The sequence below is a fragment of the Astyanax mexicanus genome, chromosome 7 (assembly GCF_023375975.1).
Source record: "Astyanax mexicanus isolate ESR-SI-001 chromosome 7, AstMex3_surface, whole genome shotgun sequence".
NCBI classification, from domain to species: domain Eukaryota; kingdom Metazoa; phylum Chordata; class Actinopteri; order Characiformes; family Acestrorhamphidae; genus Astyanax; species Astyanax mexicanus.
The window spans coordinates 17,921,551-17,939,959 of record NC_064414.1 but is presented as its reverse complement, the minus strand read 5'-3'; the positions used below and the strand labels follow the sequence as shown (position 1 = coordinate 17,939,959).

The 18,409-nt window shown below is 39.1% G+C and overlaps 2 protein-coding genes across 3 annotated transcripts in view; one reads left to right on the top strand and one right to left on the bottom strand.

Moving 5' to 3' along the window:
* The window catches only part of phf10 (PHD finger protein 10), a 297,697-nt gene that overhangs the window by 60,450 nt on the left and 218,838 nt on the right, over window positions 1-18,409 (bottom strand). The gene's annotated exons all lie outside the window — the stretch shown is intronic.
* The window catches only part of spred2b (sprouty related EVH1 domain containing 2b), a 64,071-nt gene that overhangs the window by 14,208 nt on the left and 31,454 nt on the right, over window positions 1-18,409 (top strand). Inside the window, exon 1 of one of the 2 annotated variants that reach the window (XM_022686179.2) lies at window positions 568-798. The exons of the other annotated variant lie outside the window; for it this stretch is intronic. Coding sequence (XP_022541900.1) covers window positions 782-798 — 17 coding nt within the window. The 5' untranslated portion in view covers window positions 568-781. Of the gene's footprint in view, window positions 1-567; window positions 799-18,409 lie in introns of those variants that run through there. 2 annotated transcript variants of the gene reach the window in all.

Genomic DNA, 18,409 nt, shown 5'->3' with positions numbered 1-18,409 from the left:
CGTTTTGTTTAGCAGTGCTTATCTATAGACGCGTGTGAATTGCTGCTTTTCTGAGGGGTTGTAAGGAATGTTAAAGGTGTAGGTGTGGGTTGGTGTGCTGTATAGGCGCCAGGAACCTTTTGGTGTTCATATAGAGTGTGTAGGTGGATTGTTTGATGTGGAGGTGCACAGTAACTACACTGTTTCATGCTAGGTTGATCTCACTCGCTTCCCTCTGTCTCTCTCAAGCACATACACACATTTACACACACACACACACACACACACACACACACACACGCACACATGCATGCACCCTCCCACAGCATGTGTGGGTGTCGTTGGCTGTAGCCTGAGCTTGAGGTGTAGGTGTGCTGGAGCCACGCTGTGTGGAGATCACATTCTCTCCATCTCTTTTTTCTCTTTCTTTACTGGAGACAGCAAGAGAGGAAGAAGGCAAGCAGGCAGAGAGAGAGAGAGTGAGAGCTATAGAGAGAGAGAGAGAAAGAGACAGAGGAACAGAGTTATAGAGAGAGAGAGAGAGAGAGAGAGAGAGAGCAAGAACGGTTTGGGCTGTAGGCCGGCGGCTGAAGGCAGAATGGCTGCCTGCCGATGACTCATCCTCCACCGCTCCATGTGTTTGTCAAGGAGACTGAATCATCCGTCATTTGTGGGGATAGATGAAGCTACGCCGCGCTCTCCATGCAGAGCCAGTTCCCATGGCTGAACCCAGCGTCTGTCCTTCGCACACCCGGGACAAACCCGCGCCGATGCCCTGAGCGACGTCGCCGGACGCGCAGAGATGAGTGATAGCAGCCGGTAAGCCCAGTCGTGGCAGGTTTTTCTAGATTGTTCTGCAAATCGAATGGTGCTCATGCCGTTTCATCCTTCTCCTTATCCTCCTCCTCCTTCTCCTCTTTGCTACCTCTTTCTCTTTCTCTGGCGCTTCTCTCCTTCTCCCTTCTTGCTCTGCAGCATTCGCAGCTGCCTGTTGTTCCTCTGCCTTTCGGAGGGCAAGGAAGGAGGCTCTAGCGTGTGGGTGTGCGGGGGCGTGTGCACGTTTGGGTAAAGGAGAATATGTGCCATGCTTTGTCACAGGCCATGGAAGGCATCAGCACCATAGGCTTCACAGGAAGCCTCCTGCCAGCAAGCATGTTGAACGCCATTATTAGCTGAAGCATTTGAGCCTTGTTCTAAATGCACTGCTGATTGCTGCTTGTACATTTGCTTTACAGAACATGCAGACTGCCACATCGTAGAGTCATGTAGAGGCTCTACATTAAGGGTGTCTAGGTTTGGTACTGGAGTGGGGTGGTGGAGTGGACTGGTGTCAAGCACAGTATAATGTTTTGGCAATGTATGCAAGCGAACACATGAGGTTCAACACAGCAGTTTATTAGGAATTAGTAGATCAGTACTCTACCAAATGGTGTACTGTGGCCTTTAAGGACTAATGCCTGGCCTACACTTTAACATAAACAAACTGATCTGTTAGGCCAAGGCAATGTTGATGTCTTGTCTGAAAGGCCGTAAATTAAAGAGAGCTATTTTTTTTTGCTAATTTAGAGAATGAGCATACACAATTCTATTTGTTTCTAATCTATGTTAGATTTTCTCCCCAATTTAGAAGGACAATTATCCAACCCCTTATCACAATAGTAATGCCTCAACACTAAAAGCGCGAAGACTAGCACATGCTTTTCGAACTGCCGCTAACGCAACTTTAACGGGTAGCATCACAGCGAGCTCGGAGGAAAGCGCAGTGACTCAGCTCTGATACATCAGCTCACAGACTCCTGTGCTGACCAACCTTGCAAATCACCTGAGCGCTATCTACCCACTCAGAGAGAGCACGACCAATGAGCCCTACTGATGTCAAGCAGCATGGCATGGGATTTGAACCAGTAAACCTTTGTTCATGTTGATCGCCTAATTTAATTTTTATTGTATAAATTGTCATGTATGTTTGCAAAACTGTAGTGGATGAGAAACAAGTGAATTTATTTTTTCCCGTAGAACTTTTTGTCTTTTGGAACTGCATATAACTTTGTAGATAGTTTGGAAGGATAACCTGGCTGGTGTGTATAGGCAGGGCTATTACAGAGAAAGGAGATAATGTGTTCTGTAAAGCACTCACCAGCAGTACACCACCAATAAACTTGCATATCATGTCATCCGTCACGTTCCTTTAGAAACTCATGCAAGTATTTCAGGATTGGAGCCATTGGTCTGGGCTCTGTTCAACATCAATTAAGATTTGTATTTTTTTTTTTAATTATTTATTATTCTTGGTTAGACATTAGCTTGACAGTAGCACAGTATAATATGGACTAAAAATCAGATATTGCTATAATGCTGTTGATTTGGTTTGGTGTGTGTATGTGTTCACTTCCTGTACCTCACTCTACCTTCAGCCTTGTTAACAGTTAGCAGAGCTTGCAGCTTGAAGAGAGCTCTCTCTGTGGCGGCACATGGGTACTGCAGGTCAGGTTTGCTGTTATTCATATTCTTATTGCAGCTATTTCAATGTGTTTATTGTTAAAACTTATCTTGCTACCCTACTGGACAGCCATGCCTAAAGCATCAAAAGTGGGCAGGTTTTGGGGGCGCTGGGTGATCCAGCGGTCTAAAGCGCTGCCACTATGAGTGGGAGGTCGCAGGTTCGAACCCCCTCTCATGCAGCTTTGTCATCAAGCTGCCGGTGCTCAGAGGGAGGAAAATTGGCCCTTCTCCCTCCGGATGGGTATATGGCGCTCTCTCCCCACATCACTAAAGGGTGATGTCCACAGCACAGGGTGTCTGTGTGCTGATGTACCGGAACCGAGTTGCTGCGCTTTCCTCCGAGTGAGCTGGCTGCTTGGCAATGCTGCATCAGCAGCAGCTCGAAAAGAAGCGGTGACTGATTTCACAGGTATCAGAGGAAGCATGTGTTAGTCTTCACAAGAAAGCGGGGGTTCCATGGCAGAGTAATAAGATCACATGTTTAAATAAATTAACATTCTATTGGTGCATGGTTGCCTATTACTAAACTAAATTTTAGGATTTATGACTAAGGTATCACAGGTATCACAGTCCTGCAAACAGGAATTCAGTTTCTATTTATAACTTATCCTAGCACAAAGTGGGAAAGGTCTGGGAACCGGCAAGAGCTTTTGTCTCTGATTCAGCTCTATGAGTATTGACAAGAGATTATTGGATTAGCCTCTAGCTGTGCCATCATGATGTTCTTCATTGTTAAAATCACCAAGCCTTGGGGAAGAGGTGGCGACTCATTATTTGGGACTGTGAGACAGGGCACAATTGTGCATTGTATGGCAACTATTGTCCACTATTGTAACCGGGGTGTCCCCTGATCATAATCAAATAGACTAAACTATGGAGAGAAAAATCTGACCGTTTCCACCCTGTGATCTGCTGACTTCACTCCACTTCTCTCTTCTCCAGCCCTGCGCTGGCCTGCACGTACGCCAAAATACCCAGCTAGCATGTACGCAGTGCAGCTAAACAGCTCTTTGTCATTGCGTGGTCAATGAGGGCATATGTACCCAGTCAGAGAGCAAGTATATTGTCTCTGGGTCACACAGGCAATCAGAAGGAACCAACCAATGTTGTCCTGAACAATCTGGAAAAACTTGCGTTTCACTGTAGATTAGTGGTCAACCGTAACCTTTTAAATGATAGGAACAGCTGGCCTTGGTGATTTCCCATTAAAGGTAGACAGTACCAGGCAACTGGACACATTTCCGTCGTTGACCTTTATTCAGCTGTGGTAGTTAGTCGGAAAGTCATGTGGCATATAAAAGCATTCCAGTAAGTCTGTACATAATGAAATGTTCATCATATTGGATTTTCTATAGTCTAGAATGCTGTTATTGTTTGTGAGAGAGAGCATGTCTTTAACAGTGTTACTCTCTAGCACATATTAGCGAAATATGCTGGACTGGACATTAGAACTAAAAGAAGAATGAATTTGATCAGTTTCAGCCTAAAAAACAGCACCATAGTGCCTGCAGCGCCGGCACATGGTAACATGGTAAAAGGCACGAGTGCGGGAGTATTGTTTGAGTTTGCGATTCATTTAAAAGAAAGATTGGTGTGTTCAGGTAAATGAGATTTTTAAATAAATCAGCGTGGGTTACCTATTTTTCAAAGTGCTGCAACCAGAAACAGGCCCAAACTTATTCCTTTTTTGGACCCTTACCTCTTGTATTCAAATGTAACTCTTCCCTCTAAGAATTGGGACAACTCTTTCATGCACCCAACACCTATATAACCTATAGCAGTGGAGCGCTAAAGTTTAGCAACTTAGCTTCTGGTTAACCAGTAAACTTTAGGGCATCGTATGTGTTCAGAAATAGGCAGATGGTGTATAAATTTTATTTTATTTTTCTGTTCCACCTCTGCCGTCTGTTAAACCATTTAAGGTGGAAAGGAAAGTTAGTTAGCTAACTAGCTAGCTACTGTGAAAACTACTACTTTTTATGCATGTTATAAAGAAAATGGCTGTAGAACATTGAAACTATACTTTAAACTATGATAATGCAGTGGTAATTGTAATCTTTAACAAAAAAAAAATGTTGAATTTATGGGTTTCTTTGGTTGCTTGTGTACCATCTTGCCAGTGATTCTTATAGCCCTCAGTTTTGAGTGTGCATTTGAAAAATCTCTGTTTGAAGGGTTATATACCCCAAACACTTCCTCTATCCCTCCAGCCTAACAAAAACCGGGACACCCTACCCCTAGATGTGAAGGGGGGAAATAAGAATGAGCCACAGTATAAAACTCCAGTTATAATAGGTCTGCTGCTATTTATTTAAACTCAGTTATGGTTAGGCCTGTTAAGGTCTAATCTTTTAATATATTGTACAATATACAGATATGAGCTCAATACTATTTGTTGACCTTGATATTGTAAATTGTGTGTAATAAATATTTTAGAGCAAACATAACAGACAAAATGTCAATAATATTGTTTATCACAATTATTTGTAGGACAATTTATATTCCATAAACCTTTACAGTATTAGTATTGATGTTTTCTGTAGTCAAATTAGTTTGAGAATTTCTAGAAAAGACTGTGTAAAGAGGAAAATCCAACAAAGTCCAAATAACTCTAATAACATGCGATCATACTGATGTGTATTTTAGTTAAAATTTCTTGTCACACTGTGGTGGATTGTGAGAGAGGAATTAGATAAATAGTTTCAGCAGTACTGTAAAACTGAGTGAGTGAGTGAGTGTTCTGTGCAGTGACAGATAAAACTACAGCTGTAGAACACTGTACAGCAGAACTGGGAGTTTTGGGAGAGTTTACAGTACATCCATCCATCTTCTTATCTCCTTTTCCTGGTCAGGTTTACATGGGGTGCAGAGCCATCCCTGTCTTTATCAGGGTTATATCTGGTTGAACTCCTGTAAATCACATTAAAACATTTTTACCTGATAACACAGGACCAACTGTTTTACCAACCAGAAAACTATACCATCCTACACATACAGCTCTGGAAACAAGAACACTTCAGTTTCTGCAGCTGTTTCTCTGACAACATTTCTCCCAAATTCCAAATAAAAATCCATTCATTTTTATGTCATTAAGAGCATTTATTTGCAGAAAATGAGAAATGGTTAAATAACAAAATGACCTCAAATAATTCAAAGAAAACAAGTTCAAATTAATTTTTAAGTTTTAAGAGTTCAGAAATCAGTATTTGGTGGAATAACCCTGGTTTTTAATCACATTTTTCATTCATCTTGGCACGTTATCCTCCACCAGTCTTACACACTGCATTTCAGCTTGATTTTATGGCTTGTGATCATTCATCCCCCTCTTGATTATATTCCAGATGTTTTCAATTTGGTAAAATCAAAGAACATATCATTTTTAAGTGGTCTTATTTTTTTCCAGAGCTGTATATTGGCTAAAATGTGTCGAAAATCGAGTCATTAGGTCTTAACAGGGTGAAAAGGGTTGCACAAGCTCAGCCATGTGCAACTTTCATTCACTGGCTTATCTCATCAACTCATCTTAAATCATGCCTTTAATCATGTCAACTGGATGCAACAGGGTTCAACCACATACTAGATGAAAAAACAGTGTACACATTTTTATTCAGTAGTCCGTCAAGTATTCACAACAGTAAAATCACTGTTAGTGCTGTCATATAGTGTGGTTTCAAAGAATGAATCAATGAATACAATCATTTGCCTAATTGTAAACCAGAATTATTTTACAGCTATACATTATCTAAAGATTGCCAAAGAGATTTTACTCCCGAGGATGACATCTTTTGCTCTCTATAGGCCGGATTTAACAGCCCTCTATCAGCTGTACATGGCTGCCTCTCTAACAGTCTGGAGACTCCATGCAGTGTAGGCAGCATCCTGTTACATTAGTTGCTGAATTTACTCTCCAACTTCCATCCTCCAAACCCCAGTGACCACCACGCAGTTCTGGGATGAGATAGTGTGTAACGTGTCTTTCATTCCTGCTAAGTTGTTATTGGTTTAAAAAAAATGTTTCCAGTGAACCAACCTCATCCATGCTTAATCAGCCTCATCAATTCAGTTTGAGAAGTTTGAGGCTGGAAATCCCTTAAGGTGGTTGGAAAATCCCTTAATTGTCATGTTTTCTTCTTTTGTTGTCAAAGAAAACATTACAGTTAAGGTGCCTCACACTTCCTCACTATCATATTTTAAAACCTTTTGAGGAGAAGTGACTGCTGTAAAGCAGACTATGTGAGTTGGTGGACTGTGTGAGTTGGTGGAAATCCCTGGGCTTTTAAAGAGAAACAAAATGAAAAGTGCTGCTTATGTAGTTATAATAATACATTATTCTAAATGTGATTTCGATTTCTCACTGCTGCTGCTGTGCTTTTGGCAGTGATTAAATGTGGTCAGAAGTGTTGGCTTTTATATTTGGTTAGAGTTGTTAGTTCTGCTGTGTTGCTGTGCTAGTAGCTACTCACTGTATGTGCTGAAAGATGCACTCTAGAGAGGGGTGTCTGGGCAGCAGTGGTAAAAGTCTTCATTCTCTTCCCTCTTTGTTACTCGTTCACATTCTACAAATATAAACAGCAGAAATGTTGATAAAATGGATAGCAATGAGGTATTGTAGTTTGTTGTCATTAAGCAGCCCCAAGAGAGAACCCTCACAGAGCTCAATGAGAGAATTTTGGCTGAAAATTGGCCTGGTTGATATTTCCATCTCTATTGAATGAAATAGTACTTTTTTTGGAGCTCATGGAAAAAAAACTCTGCTTGGTGGATTATTGGTGGATTTACTGCACTAATTAGGATAATTTGTTACTGAGATATACCAGACTGTGTAGCTGTCGCCTTTGTGTCCACATATGATGTGCATATGTTTAGCTGGCTAAATTTTTTTAGCCTGAATAGCTTGGCTTTCTCGAAATTTGAGCGTGATTTCTCTTTATGTGGTCCTCCTCTGTGGTTAGATGGAGATAAAAAATCTTAAAGCCATTTAAATTTAGCATAGCATAGATAGAAACTTGCTTCTCTAAATTTCACTTTGTCACATGTTGAGTTTAAGCTCCCCTTCTGAAAGAAAAAGTTTATGTTTTAGGTTGTATCCCATATTCTTTTACCTAGCAGAGTCCGGTGGTGATTAGCCATTCTCCAGTTTTCAGTTGGGCAATATAAAAGCCACAGCGGTTCGAATCCTATTCATGTAGCTTGCCATCGTGCACTGTGATGCTACTTGGCAAGGCTGCATCAGCAACAGTTCAAAAAGAGACGGTGGCTGACTACACATGTATCGGAGGAGGCGTGTGCTAGTCTTCACCCTCATAGGGGGTCATAGGGGGAGTCCAAATGAGTGGGTTTGGTAGTTGGCCGTGTAAATTGGGGAGAAAATGGGGAAAAAAATAGGAATTAAATAAAAAAATATATGTATATGAAAGCCACATATATACTGTTTTAAAAATGTCAAGGATATTATCAGTGTTGAAAGAACATTAACCAACTACATTTTTCATGATCACAGTATACTGTATACAGTGTTTGCAGTTCATGGTGTGGTCACTTCCACAGTACCAAACTCTCATTATTCAACTCTGCCAAGATAAATACAGTTCCATTCTAGGGCCCTGAGTCACACTGACCTAAAATAAAAATTTGACTCTGTCATCTCTATTCATCCTCTTTTATATTCGCACAGTGTTTAATAAAAAAGCTAATTTACGAAACGCATGTGTTTGTTCTCTTCCTCTGTAAATATGCACTAATCATCAGTTGAGCAAAACTGAGCGAGCGCTGCTTTTCATGGCTCTTTCCGAATGTGGCAGCTAACACCCCATTGTGACACTCCCTCACGTCACTCACTCACTTACTTATGAATGACACTCACATGGCTCGTAGGGCAGACACTGTGGTGTGAGTAAATAAAGAAAAAACAGGACTGCTGTTCTGGACAGGAAGATTACAGATATCAAAATAAAAAAGTAAAAAATGGATTCTGTCTAACTACAGCAGTATACACAGTATATGGACAGTTGGCCCTGCTGTGGTCTTTATTAATCTTCAATTAGAACTTATAACTAAATCAACAATAACATACTCTGTAATTGGTGGTGGATAAATTGAGGTGCAGAAGGTTAGTACAAATCCTTATGAAAGGACTAAACTAAGGTAAATTCGGCCCAGGTAGATTTGGTTTCACACGGCAGTTGGCAAGTGCACAAACGAACTTTGCTACGTCACATAAACATTACCTGAGTGGGCAATGTCTCCTATACTTTACATTGATTTGTGATTTGTAGGAGGTTGTCCATGTTGACAAGTTGCCTTTTCAAGACATATTCTGCCTTTTACCTCATATGTCATGTAATCCTTTTATTTCTGTTCATAAATAAGAGTTAAAACAGTTACAGTAGATACAGTAAGGATAGGTCTGTTTCAACACAACACCAGTCCTTTTTCTTCTTCTATTGTTGATGACATTGGATGACATTAGCCTGCCTGAGTACATGGCAGGTGTGAATGCACCCTAACAGTGTCCACTAAAAAATCTAAGTATTTTCAATCATCATTACAGTCCCTATTTTACACATTGTGCAAGGCGAATTGTGATGCTCATTGCTATATTATACTCTGCTAACAATCTATTTTCTCTCCTCATGCCGGCGTTGTTTAAATAGTTTAACGGTGCTTGTGAATATACCAAAGGGTGTGATGGTCTGGACGTTAATTGTGTTCAGGTAAATTTCTTGCATATTTGCGACAGAAAACTCAGGTCCGCCACTGAATGAAATGAATTGCTACACTGGCGGTGAAATGTCTACAGGTGCATGTGAACATGGACACAAAGCAATATTAATTGCACATTATGCCCCAAAAGACACCCATGCTTAATTAAGAGAATTATTACATTAGTACATTTAGACCCACTAAATCAAGTTGCGCGGATGTCCCTTAAAATAAGGCTCTACATCTTAAAGATGTCTATCCTCAGATTGATCTGACCTTTTCTAATGCTTGCTGCATTTTATGTCTAGATAATAATAAATATTATTAGTATTACCATTACGGCAAATGCATTTTACATCAGTGCATTCATATTTTTATTTATTTATATGTTTCTTTAGTCTGTTGTTTCTTTCTAGGCAGTGCAGTTCTCGTGTCCATCTTTAGGAGAAGCGGGTTCTGCTTTGTCAGCATGGTTGAGACAGAGAGAGTAGCAGCTGAATGAAACCTGGACGCATTGCTAGCTCAGAGTGTTCTGAATGTGCACGCTGTGAACCGGAGCATCCAGCACACTCTGTGTTTAGAGAATAATTGTATGTGTGTTTGAGCTGTTGCTTGGCTTTGATACGGCCGGGGTGTGATGCTGGCCCCGGGCCGGCTCCTGTGCACACGGTCCCGAGCACAGATGGGAGAGAGGACGCAGTGAGACACCTTCCAGCCTGGGATAGCATCGAGCAGAAGGAGTCATGGCTTCAGACGCCTTCGTACATTCTGTTACTCCTGTGTGTGTGTGTGTTTGTCTTTGTGTATATGTATATATATATATATATATATATATATATATATATATATATATATATATATATATATATATATATATTTGTGCTCATGTCTGTGCTCTGTTTTGCGGTGAAAGCCTGTAATACTATAACCCTTATTTTTCGCCCCACATGCCAGATGGTAAGTGTCCCATAATGCTAAATGGGACATTCAAAACATAATCAGATACTTTAGACAGATTAGCATCTCTGTAAGGAGACGCTCAGAGTAATAATACTGCTAAATGGCCGGAACACTGATCAGATTGGGTCTTGTGTCTGGAATTTCTTTTTATACATAGCTGGGACTGAGTGCTGAATATTTTTGAGGATTTTTAGTGTGTAAGTCTTTGACATGACATTAATGTGAACATTATAAACCAGGTAAAGCCTAGGCCTGTGTGTCATTTAGTTGCTAGTTGTTATTTTAAATCATAGTATATAGTGTCTAAATATTGTATCAGTACCACTAAAGTGACAGTACCCTTTTAATATTGAGTGTGTAAAACTGCCTACAAACTGTAAATCCACATATTTCTGACTTGAGGTTTGGTCCCTTAAGTAATCTATCATCAGAAAATCACCAATTTTACCACAGTCATCCAAGACTGGGGTACTGTCTGGGTCGGTGAGATGGCCCCTCTGTGCTAAATGCATGCCAGTGCAGATGTCCGTTAGATGATGTAGAATTGTAATGCTAATTTTGTGTCTCCTCCAAGCATGTTCAGCTGCTAAGTCACATTGCATTAGCAACAGTTAGTCTAGATGTGATTGGCTGTTTTTATGTGAGGAAGTGCATGAGTTGATATAAGACTCCCAGGTCATTTGTGAATTTATTATCCACCCCTCGCCTGACAGCGCTACACTGAGGAACCCTGAGTGTTCTGGTAAGCCAGAGCGATATTAGCTAGCAGTTCATCCTGCATAGCTTGTTCTAACATGCTAAACGCTCAGACTACAGTCTGATATACTCCCATCTGAATGGCAAAAAAGCTAGCGCTGTGGTTAGCGGCTAATGCTAATGCTGCTCCTGCACTGCTATCCAGGGTTTGCAGCAGGCTACAGTCCAACAATGCTCAAGTCTGGATGGCCAAACGCAGTTAGCAGCTAATGCTAATTTTGCTGGAGAACTAATCTAAAACTCCAGTATAACGCTGTACTTCAGCGTAGTGGCTTTACTGCTTCTTACAGCCTGACTGGTAAAATTTTTACATAAGGTGCACTGGATTATAAGGCTCACTGATATTTTTTGGGAAAATTAAAGGATTTTAAGTGCATCTTATAGTGTAAAACATACTATAAATTGTATGATAAAAATATGCACTCTGAACCAGGATGAAAATAAACTGTGCTCATCTCTTAAGTACAGAAATGTGAAGGGGGTTAACCATTATACATTTAATGAATATAAAATGTAAGTTTAGTAGTTTTAAAGTAAGAAATTAAAAGGCCCATTTCCTTCTTTGTTGTACACTGGTGGTGCAGGAAGATGATAAAGGCAGCAGTGGTTTAAATATAAAGTGTATTCTTGAATTAGTAAAGTATTATATAATGTTATTTGGTTGTAGATTGCTTGCAGTGTTTTTTTGTGTAAGTTTAGTGATTTTTAGATGCCTTTGCTAAGGGCCATTCAGCCTTTCAATCTACACCTGCAAAAACAGCTCCTCTTACACACATTCAGAACTGTTTGTGGGAGTTTCCTGATTTACAGCTAACCTGTCCAAACAACTTATTGTGTACAAATCGAGTCTTAGGTTACCATATGTGTTGATTTGACAGACTTGTCATGAGTTGTTTTTGTTTTTTATTTTTAAGGTTACCAGTGTTATTTTAATTAGTAATTTTTGTAAGAAAAGTATGAAAAGTAAGAGAATAGAAAAACGATGCATTTAAATAGAATGCAAATAAAACAAGTAACATTTAGGATTAAAATTATATTTTTTACTATATACGCAATATTGTACCATGCATTTTTTGGGTGGGCCATCCTTTCACTCTGCTCCACAATTTTAAATACAAGTCTTCATTTTGAATAAGGACAATGAGAGAGAGAGCAGGAATGGTATTCCTTCTTCATAGAGAACGAAACTTACATCTACAATCTGCAGATTAGCATGACTGCAGAATGTGTTACACTAGCAGTGGTAATGCAATGTCTGCTTGCAGATAGGACTAGATTTTAGATATGACACTTAGTATGAGGTAGTATGTAGTTTGTCTTTTCTTCTTTTTTCATTGTGTTTTGGTGTCTCTCCTAATGAGGTACTTTTTGCTATACAGGGCTTGCTTGTGTGTGATTCATTTTTGGCCTTTAGGTTTAAATAATTGCCTACTTGTTTAACTTAGTGTAGTCAGTAGGGGTGGGCGATATTGCTTTAAAATAATATCACGATTTTTCAGGGTATTTTTGCGATAACGATATACTTGGCGATATAGGAAAACTAAAATATGTGGAATATATAATAATATATAATAGGAATATAGTATAATAGTATAACAGTATAATCATAATGTGGCAAAATAAATAATATTGCATAAAATAATATAATGCAGCAAATAATATTGTAGAATATTTAGTGCATGCATATAAACTGCAAACTAAAACAATTATACAATAAATACACCTAAAGCTTCACAGTAAATAATAGACTACTTTTAAGGCAGAACAGCCCTATTATCACGATATGGATTTTTAATATTATGATATTTCTGTGTCACCATATATTGTACGCGATATAATATTGCCCACCCCTAGTAGTCAGTAGCTATCAAATATTTTTCCTCTAAAAATAGTGCTGTATCAAAATTGGATGGAATATGAAGTCTTACAGTATAGGGGTGGGTGATTATGGCCCTAAAATAATATCACAAAAATATATTAATGCACTCCAAATATCTCCATATATTCAGGATTAAAGTAAAATAAGTGATACTGGACAGATATAATGAGAACAGTGTGATTTTTTCTTTTGCTAAAAACAGTAAAAAAGTAGTACCCAGATGGGATAGGGGTGGGTGATATGACACGATATTTCAGGGTATAATATCATTCACGATATTCAAAAATGTTGGCGATATTATCGCGCACGATATGATATGGCACACCCCTATTACAGTATATGTCAGAAACACAACCATTATGATTCTCTCTCCATTACATTTGCATTATATAATCGAACAAATGTATAAATTGTATATTGTATGTAAGTGAATCCCTGTCTGTCACTGTGTGCCATTAGTTGGCAGCTTCAATTTGTTTTTAAAGCACAGCTTACAATCCAGAAAAATGAAATAAACAGGTCATTTCCTCTTTCCATTTACAGTATTGTGTAAGCTTCTGTTTGAAGTCATTTTAGGAAAAGTAAATAAAACAAAACAATCAAATCAAACTGTGCCAGGTTTATACTGACGTTTTTGGCATGAAGATGCAGAATAATTCAGGAAACACGAGGTCACCAACTCTGTTAATCCAGATTTGAATATGGTCTGATACTGTGATGTTATGGCCCCGATCCAGTTTCACCCCTTGGCCTTCCACCTTAGCGCTACTCTTTTGTTTTGCGTATGCATCCCTTAAGGGGTTGGGGTGTCCCGATTCTTGTTAGATTAAAGGGGTATGGGCAAAGGGTTTGGGCTACAGGGGCCTTCAAATGGAGAGTTTTCAGTATTTTTCTTGCTAAAAAGTATTATAACCACTATATTACTATAGTTTAATGTGTAGTTTCAGGGTTATATGGACATTTTTTACTGGCATGAAAAAATCACTAGTAGTTTGTCTCAGTAGCTTTCTAGATAGCTACCTATCCCATTTCACCTTAAATGGTACAACAGATGGCAGAGGCTATGGCATTTAAGATAGAACAAAAAAAAATTTAATAAAAGATAATAAAAGCTCATTTCTGCTCCCCATTACAGAGAACTTAAGGAATAGACCATAATAATTAATTGCTGCACTTCCTGACCCCTTTCTTAAGACATACAATGCCCGAAAGTGTACTAGTTAACCAGCAGCTAACGCTAGGTTGCTGAACTTCAGCTCTATCTGTATCAGGTGCTTGAAGGGTTGTACCGGTCCTAAAAGGGAAGATTTTACTTCTTTTCTTTATAAATCTGTTAGAAAGGGCATGGTTACACTCAAAACAAGGGATAGGGGTACAAAAGAGAAATGGGTTTGGGCCCAAGTTTGATATAGTTAGGAAATATTGGGTTGCTACATACCACCAAACACTGTGTTTAAGCAATATACGATAATGTAAATTTAAAGGCCAATCATATAATAATGTCGGAGAGGAGGGCTGGAGAACTTTAGGCTGGAGTTCGGATGGCTTCTGTTTTGTGGTAAAAGGCTAGACCCCCTCTGTTATGTGGAGCTAGGAGATGATGGGGGGTGGTGTTGAGTTTGATGTGAACAAAGATAAGAGATATTTAACTTTTAAAAGGCCATTTAAATGCCCTGATTAAAGGGCCGATTAGTGTTGTTTTGCTGTTTTCCTCGGGTTTAGAGTGTTTAGCTGACTCTAAAGCGCTGACTCAGCTCTCGGTCTGTCCGGATCTTTGATGCGAGAGATGGGGGCGGGGCTGGTGACCTCACGGGTCCTGCATTAATTAATATCGCGATATATATAATCGAAAAAAAAAAACATTGCAATGTCTAATTTTTCTAATAGAGATAGATTGTATAGTAATTTAATTATAATTTAATTATTTCAAAACTCTTCTTTACATATATTTCTCCTACCGTAATAAATTTATTTCAAAACTATTCTTCACATATATTTCTATTACCATAATTAATTTTTTTCAAAACTCTTCGTCACATATATTTATCCTACCATAATTTAATTATTTCAAAACTCCGCTCAAGCTCAAAGTATTTTTTTGTATTTTTTGCTGACGCAAGACCACACAGGTTGAGAGGAAGGACTGTTCAACATCATTTCAACCTCATTGCTCGCCCACCTCGTGGTACCGTCCAGCACTCGAAGACCCCAGTACTGTACACTTGCGGTGGGCGAGAGGGTGACGGCTTCAAAACCGGAGGAGATGAAAAAGAAGGAAAAAAGAGAGAGAGAGCGAAGAAGAGAGAGACATGTTTTTGTGAATTTCCACATCACAGATGGATAGAATGACTCACACGCAGACCCGTGTACCACACACACACAAATACACACATATATCGGTGACATTTTCTCTCTCCTGCCTGTTTGCGACAAGTGACAAGTCCTCCAAGTTCTGTCCTACGTCTATTTTAGTGAGGATTCATTTGGTTGGATTCCTAATAAGCTTCCATCTAAAACTGTGGTCACCACATAGTCCTCATTTATCCATCTTGGATAAATAACAAGCGGATGGTGCTGATCTGCTGGTGTGTAAGGAAGAGGGCGGCACTAGCGATATTGACCCGTCACTGGAGGGATGCAGGGTCATGCAGTTTTTTGCTGACCACTGCGTAGTAGTGTGTACGTGTTCCCTACCCACCTACATACACCACATGCCCAGGAGCTGCTCATTGGCACAAAAGCATGTACACATAAAAATGGTCATTTTTAAATGTCATATTTAACTACAGCTGACAAATAATGAGTAATATCAGGCCTCCCACCAGTTTAAAGGAGAGAAGTGGGTAGATGAAAAAAAAACGAATTTGCTGTTAGTCCCTTTGTACAGACAGAGGTACAGACACATATCTGCTACTCTGAGTGCTTTTGTCTATTTCTATAGATCAATATGTGTATGAAATAGGCTACAAACATCCAGTACTCAATAATTACATTAGTAATTACAGTACAGTGCTGGAGAAGCAAAGAAGAAACATGCCTTAGAGAGTGACCTACATTTATTTAAAAGTAAACCTATTGTACCTATTTTAATTACTATTTTATTAATTATTTATTTATTAAGTCATTCAAGTCTTATAGAGTACTGTGTTTTATATTGTATTGCTGTATCGTGACTATCATAACTAATGTGTTAAATTGTGTTTAGTGTTAGTGTTGTGTTGGCACACAATATAGCACAGCTATTGTTTTAGCGAATTAAATGCTCTATAATATATATTATAAAAAAAGAAACTAAAATACCTATTAGTGAGGTCTTTATATTTATCAAAGAGAACATAGTGTCATATTTAAACATACAGAATCAGTTTTTTCCCCCTACATAGTAAATTAATACTAAAGTCATCCAGAATATGAAGGAACACAAAAGAGATTATGTGGTAAAATTAAAATTCGGACTGACTGACCTTCATTTCTGTTTTTGTTACTTATGACAAGTAGTTCTTGGCATAATATGGATTAGAACATTACTCAATTAGTGCTATTCACTGTATACCTGTAACTAGTGCTGGACGATATGGCCAAAATTCATATCACGATATATTCCTTAATTTCGGTCGATACGATATAATTTCGATATCGATATAAATACTTAGAAGGCCACAGAAAACTGCGAAGAATCCCTGCAATGGAAATATGTACCTACTACTGTCTACTTAATTTAAGTCTTTGAAACCTCCTTTCACGAAAACATTATAATACTTAAGAAATAAAAAATAGTCAAGATAAATCAATGCTCAATTTTATTTGCATATAGCAAAATAAAAACATGACATCCCTGTCAAACATAAGCCTATATAACTATTACCAATAAAAATAACTTTAAATTAGGACAGAAGCAGAGCTTCTTATTCTTTTGTAAACAAATTTAACAGATCAAAACAAAAGTGTTTCAACTAGGACAAAGAATAAAAGAAGCCTTTATATACATAAAAGCAACAAGATTTTCCCGTCAAATAAACAAACCTATAGGCTTTATCAACTATAAATAACTTAGTTACAATATAAGCTACAAAAGTGCTTCAGCCAAAATACAACTTTATAAACATAAAAGGAACATGATATCCCCGTCAAATAAACAAACCTAAAGGATTCATAAACTTTAAATAACTTAAATAACTTACAACATACGCTATAAAAGTGATTCAGCCAGTATAAGGAAAATATTGTATGTAGTGAAACTGATTGAGGTGGTGGAACAGATTAGATGTTTTAACGTTACCGCTGCTAACCTGCTCCACTCTCCGGCACAATTTGCAGCAAACTGAAGTTTAGCAGACCTTCGATAGTTGAACCAAATCCTCACCACTGAATTAGACCTCCCTCCTTCAATTTATCACTTGTGGAATCGGCAGGGGCATTCATTTTGCATCAAAAATGTCCCGTGCTGGGAGCCAAGAGGACCCGCGACTGACCGCTGACCGAGCGGACCCGTGGGTGGACCGAGCGGACCCGTGGGCGGACCGAGCGGACCTGAGGCTAGGCTAGGCTAGGCTCGGCTTGGTTCCGCTCCGTTCCACTCCAGCGCGGAGCATTTCAGATGCGAACCGAGCCTACCTTAGCCTTGGATCCGCTCGTCCCGGCTCCGTTTGGCTCCAGCGCGAGGCATTTTAGATGCGTAGCGGACCCGAGCCTAGCCTAGCCTAGCCAAATCTAGCCTAGCCTAGCCTAGCCTAGCCTATCTGGCTACGTGCCTATGTGATTACATCATCACGCACAGAGATAGTCCAGCTACGGAGGCTGATTGTGTTCAGGTGTGCGGCGAGCTGACGCCAGTAAAACACCTGTCCGTGACAGATTCTGTAAATAATACATATCGATATACCACAAAAATGATATCACCGTTATTGAAACATTTCTTATCGCGATAAATACCGATATCGAATTATTGTCCAGGCCTACCTGTAACTCTACCTCTTCATAACTTTACTACTGATGCTTTCAAACACATTAAGACACAAGATATTCAAGTAAATAAGTACCTCTTGACAAGTTCAGCACAGCTGTTAACTGAAAGCCTGAATTCCAGGTGATTTTACCTCATAAAGCTGACTGAGAAAATCCAATCAAGTTGTGCAAAGCACTTTAAAGAATCTAAAATATAAAACATATTCTGTTTTGCTTACTATGTTTTTGCTTACTAAATAATTCTGTATATTTTTCTTTATAGTTTGGATGACTTTAGTGTTAATCTACAACGTAGAAGATGTTAAAATAATGAAAAAATAAATAAATGCAAGGTGTGTCCAAACTTTTGACTGGTACTGTAAATTGTGAAGTTTGGGAAGTCATTACACTAGGGAGTGTCATGGTATGTGCAGTCATCTTATATAATCTGGTAGAGATGGGACCGATCCGATACAATATCGGTATCGGGGCCGATATTGACGTAATCCGACGAATCGGATATCGGGCGGGCGCTGCCGATCCACTTACCGATCCATATTCCAGTCCAAAGCTTGAGCTGAACAATAAATCCGCCATAACGTTAACACAAAACGCATCCCTGATCAGGATTCCAGTTTAACAGTTTACCCTGAACCCCCAGCAGCTTCAGTCTGCGGCTGACTGAGT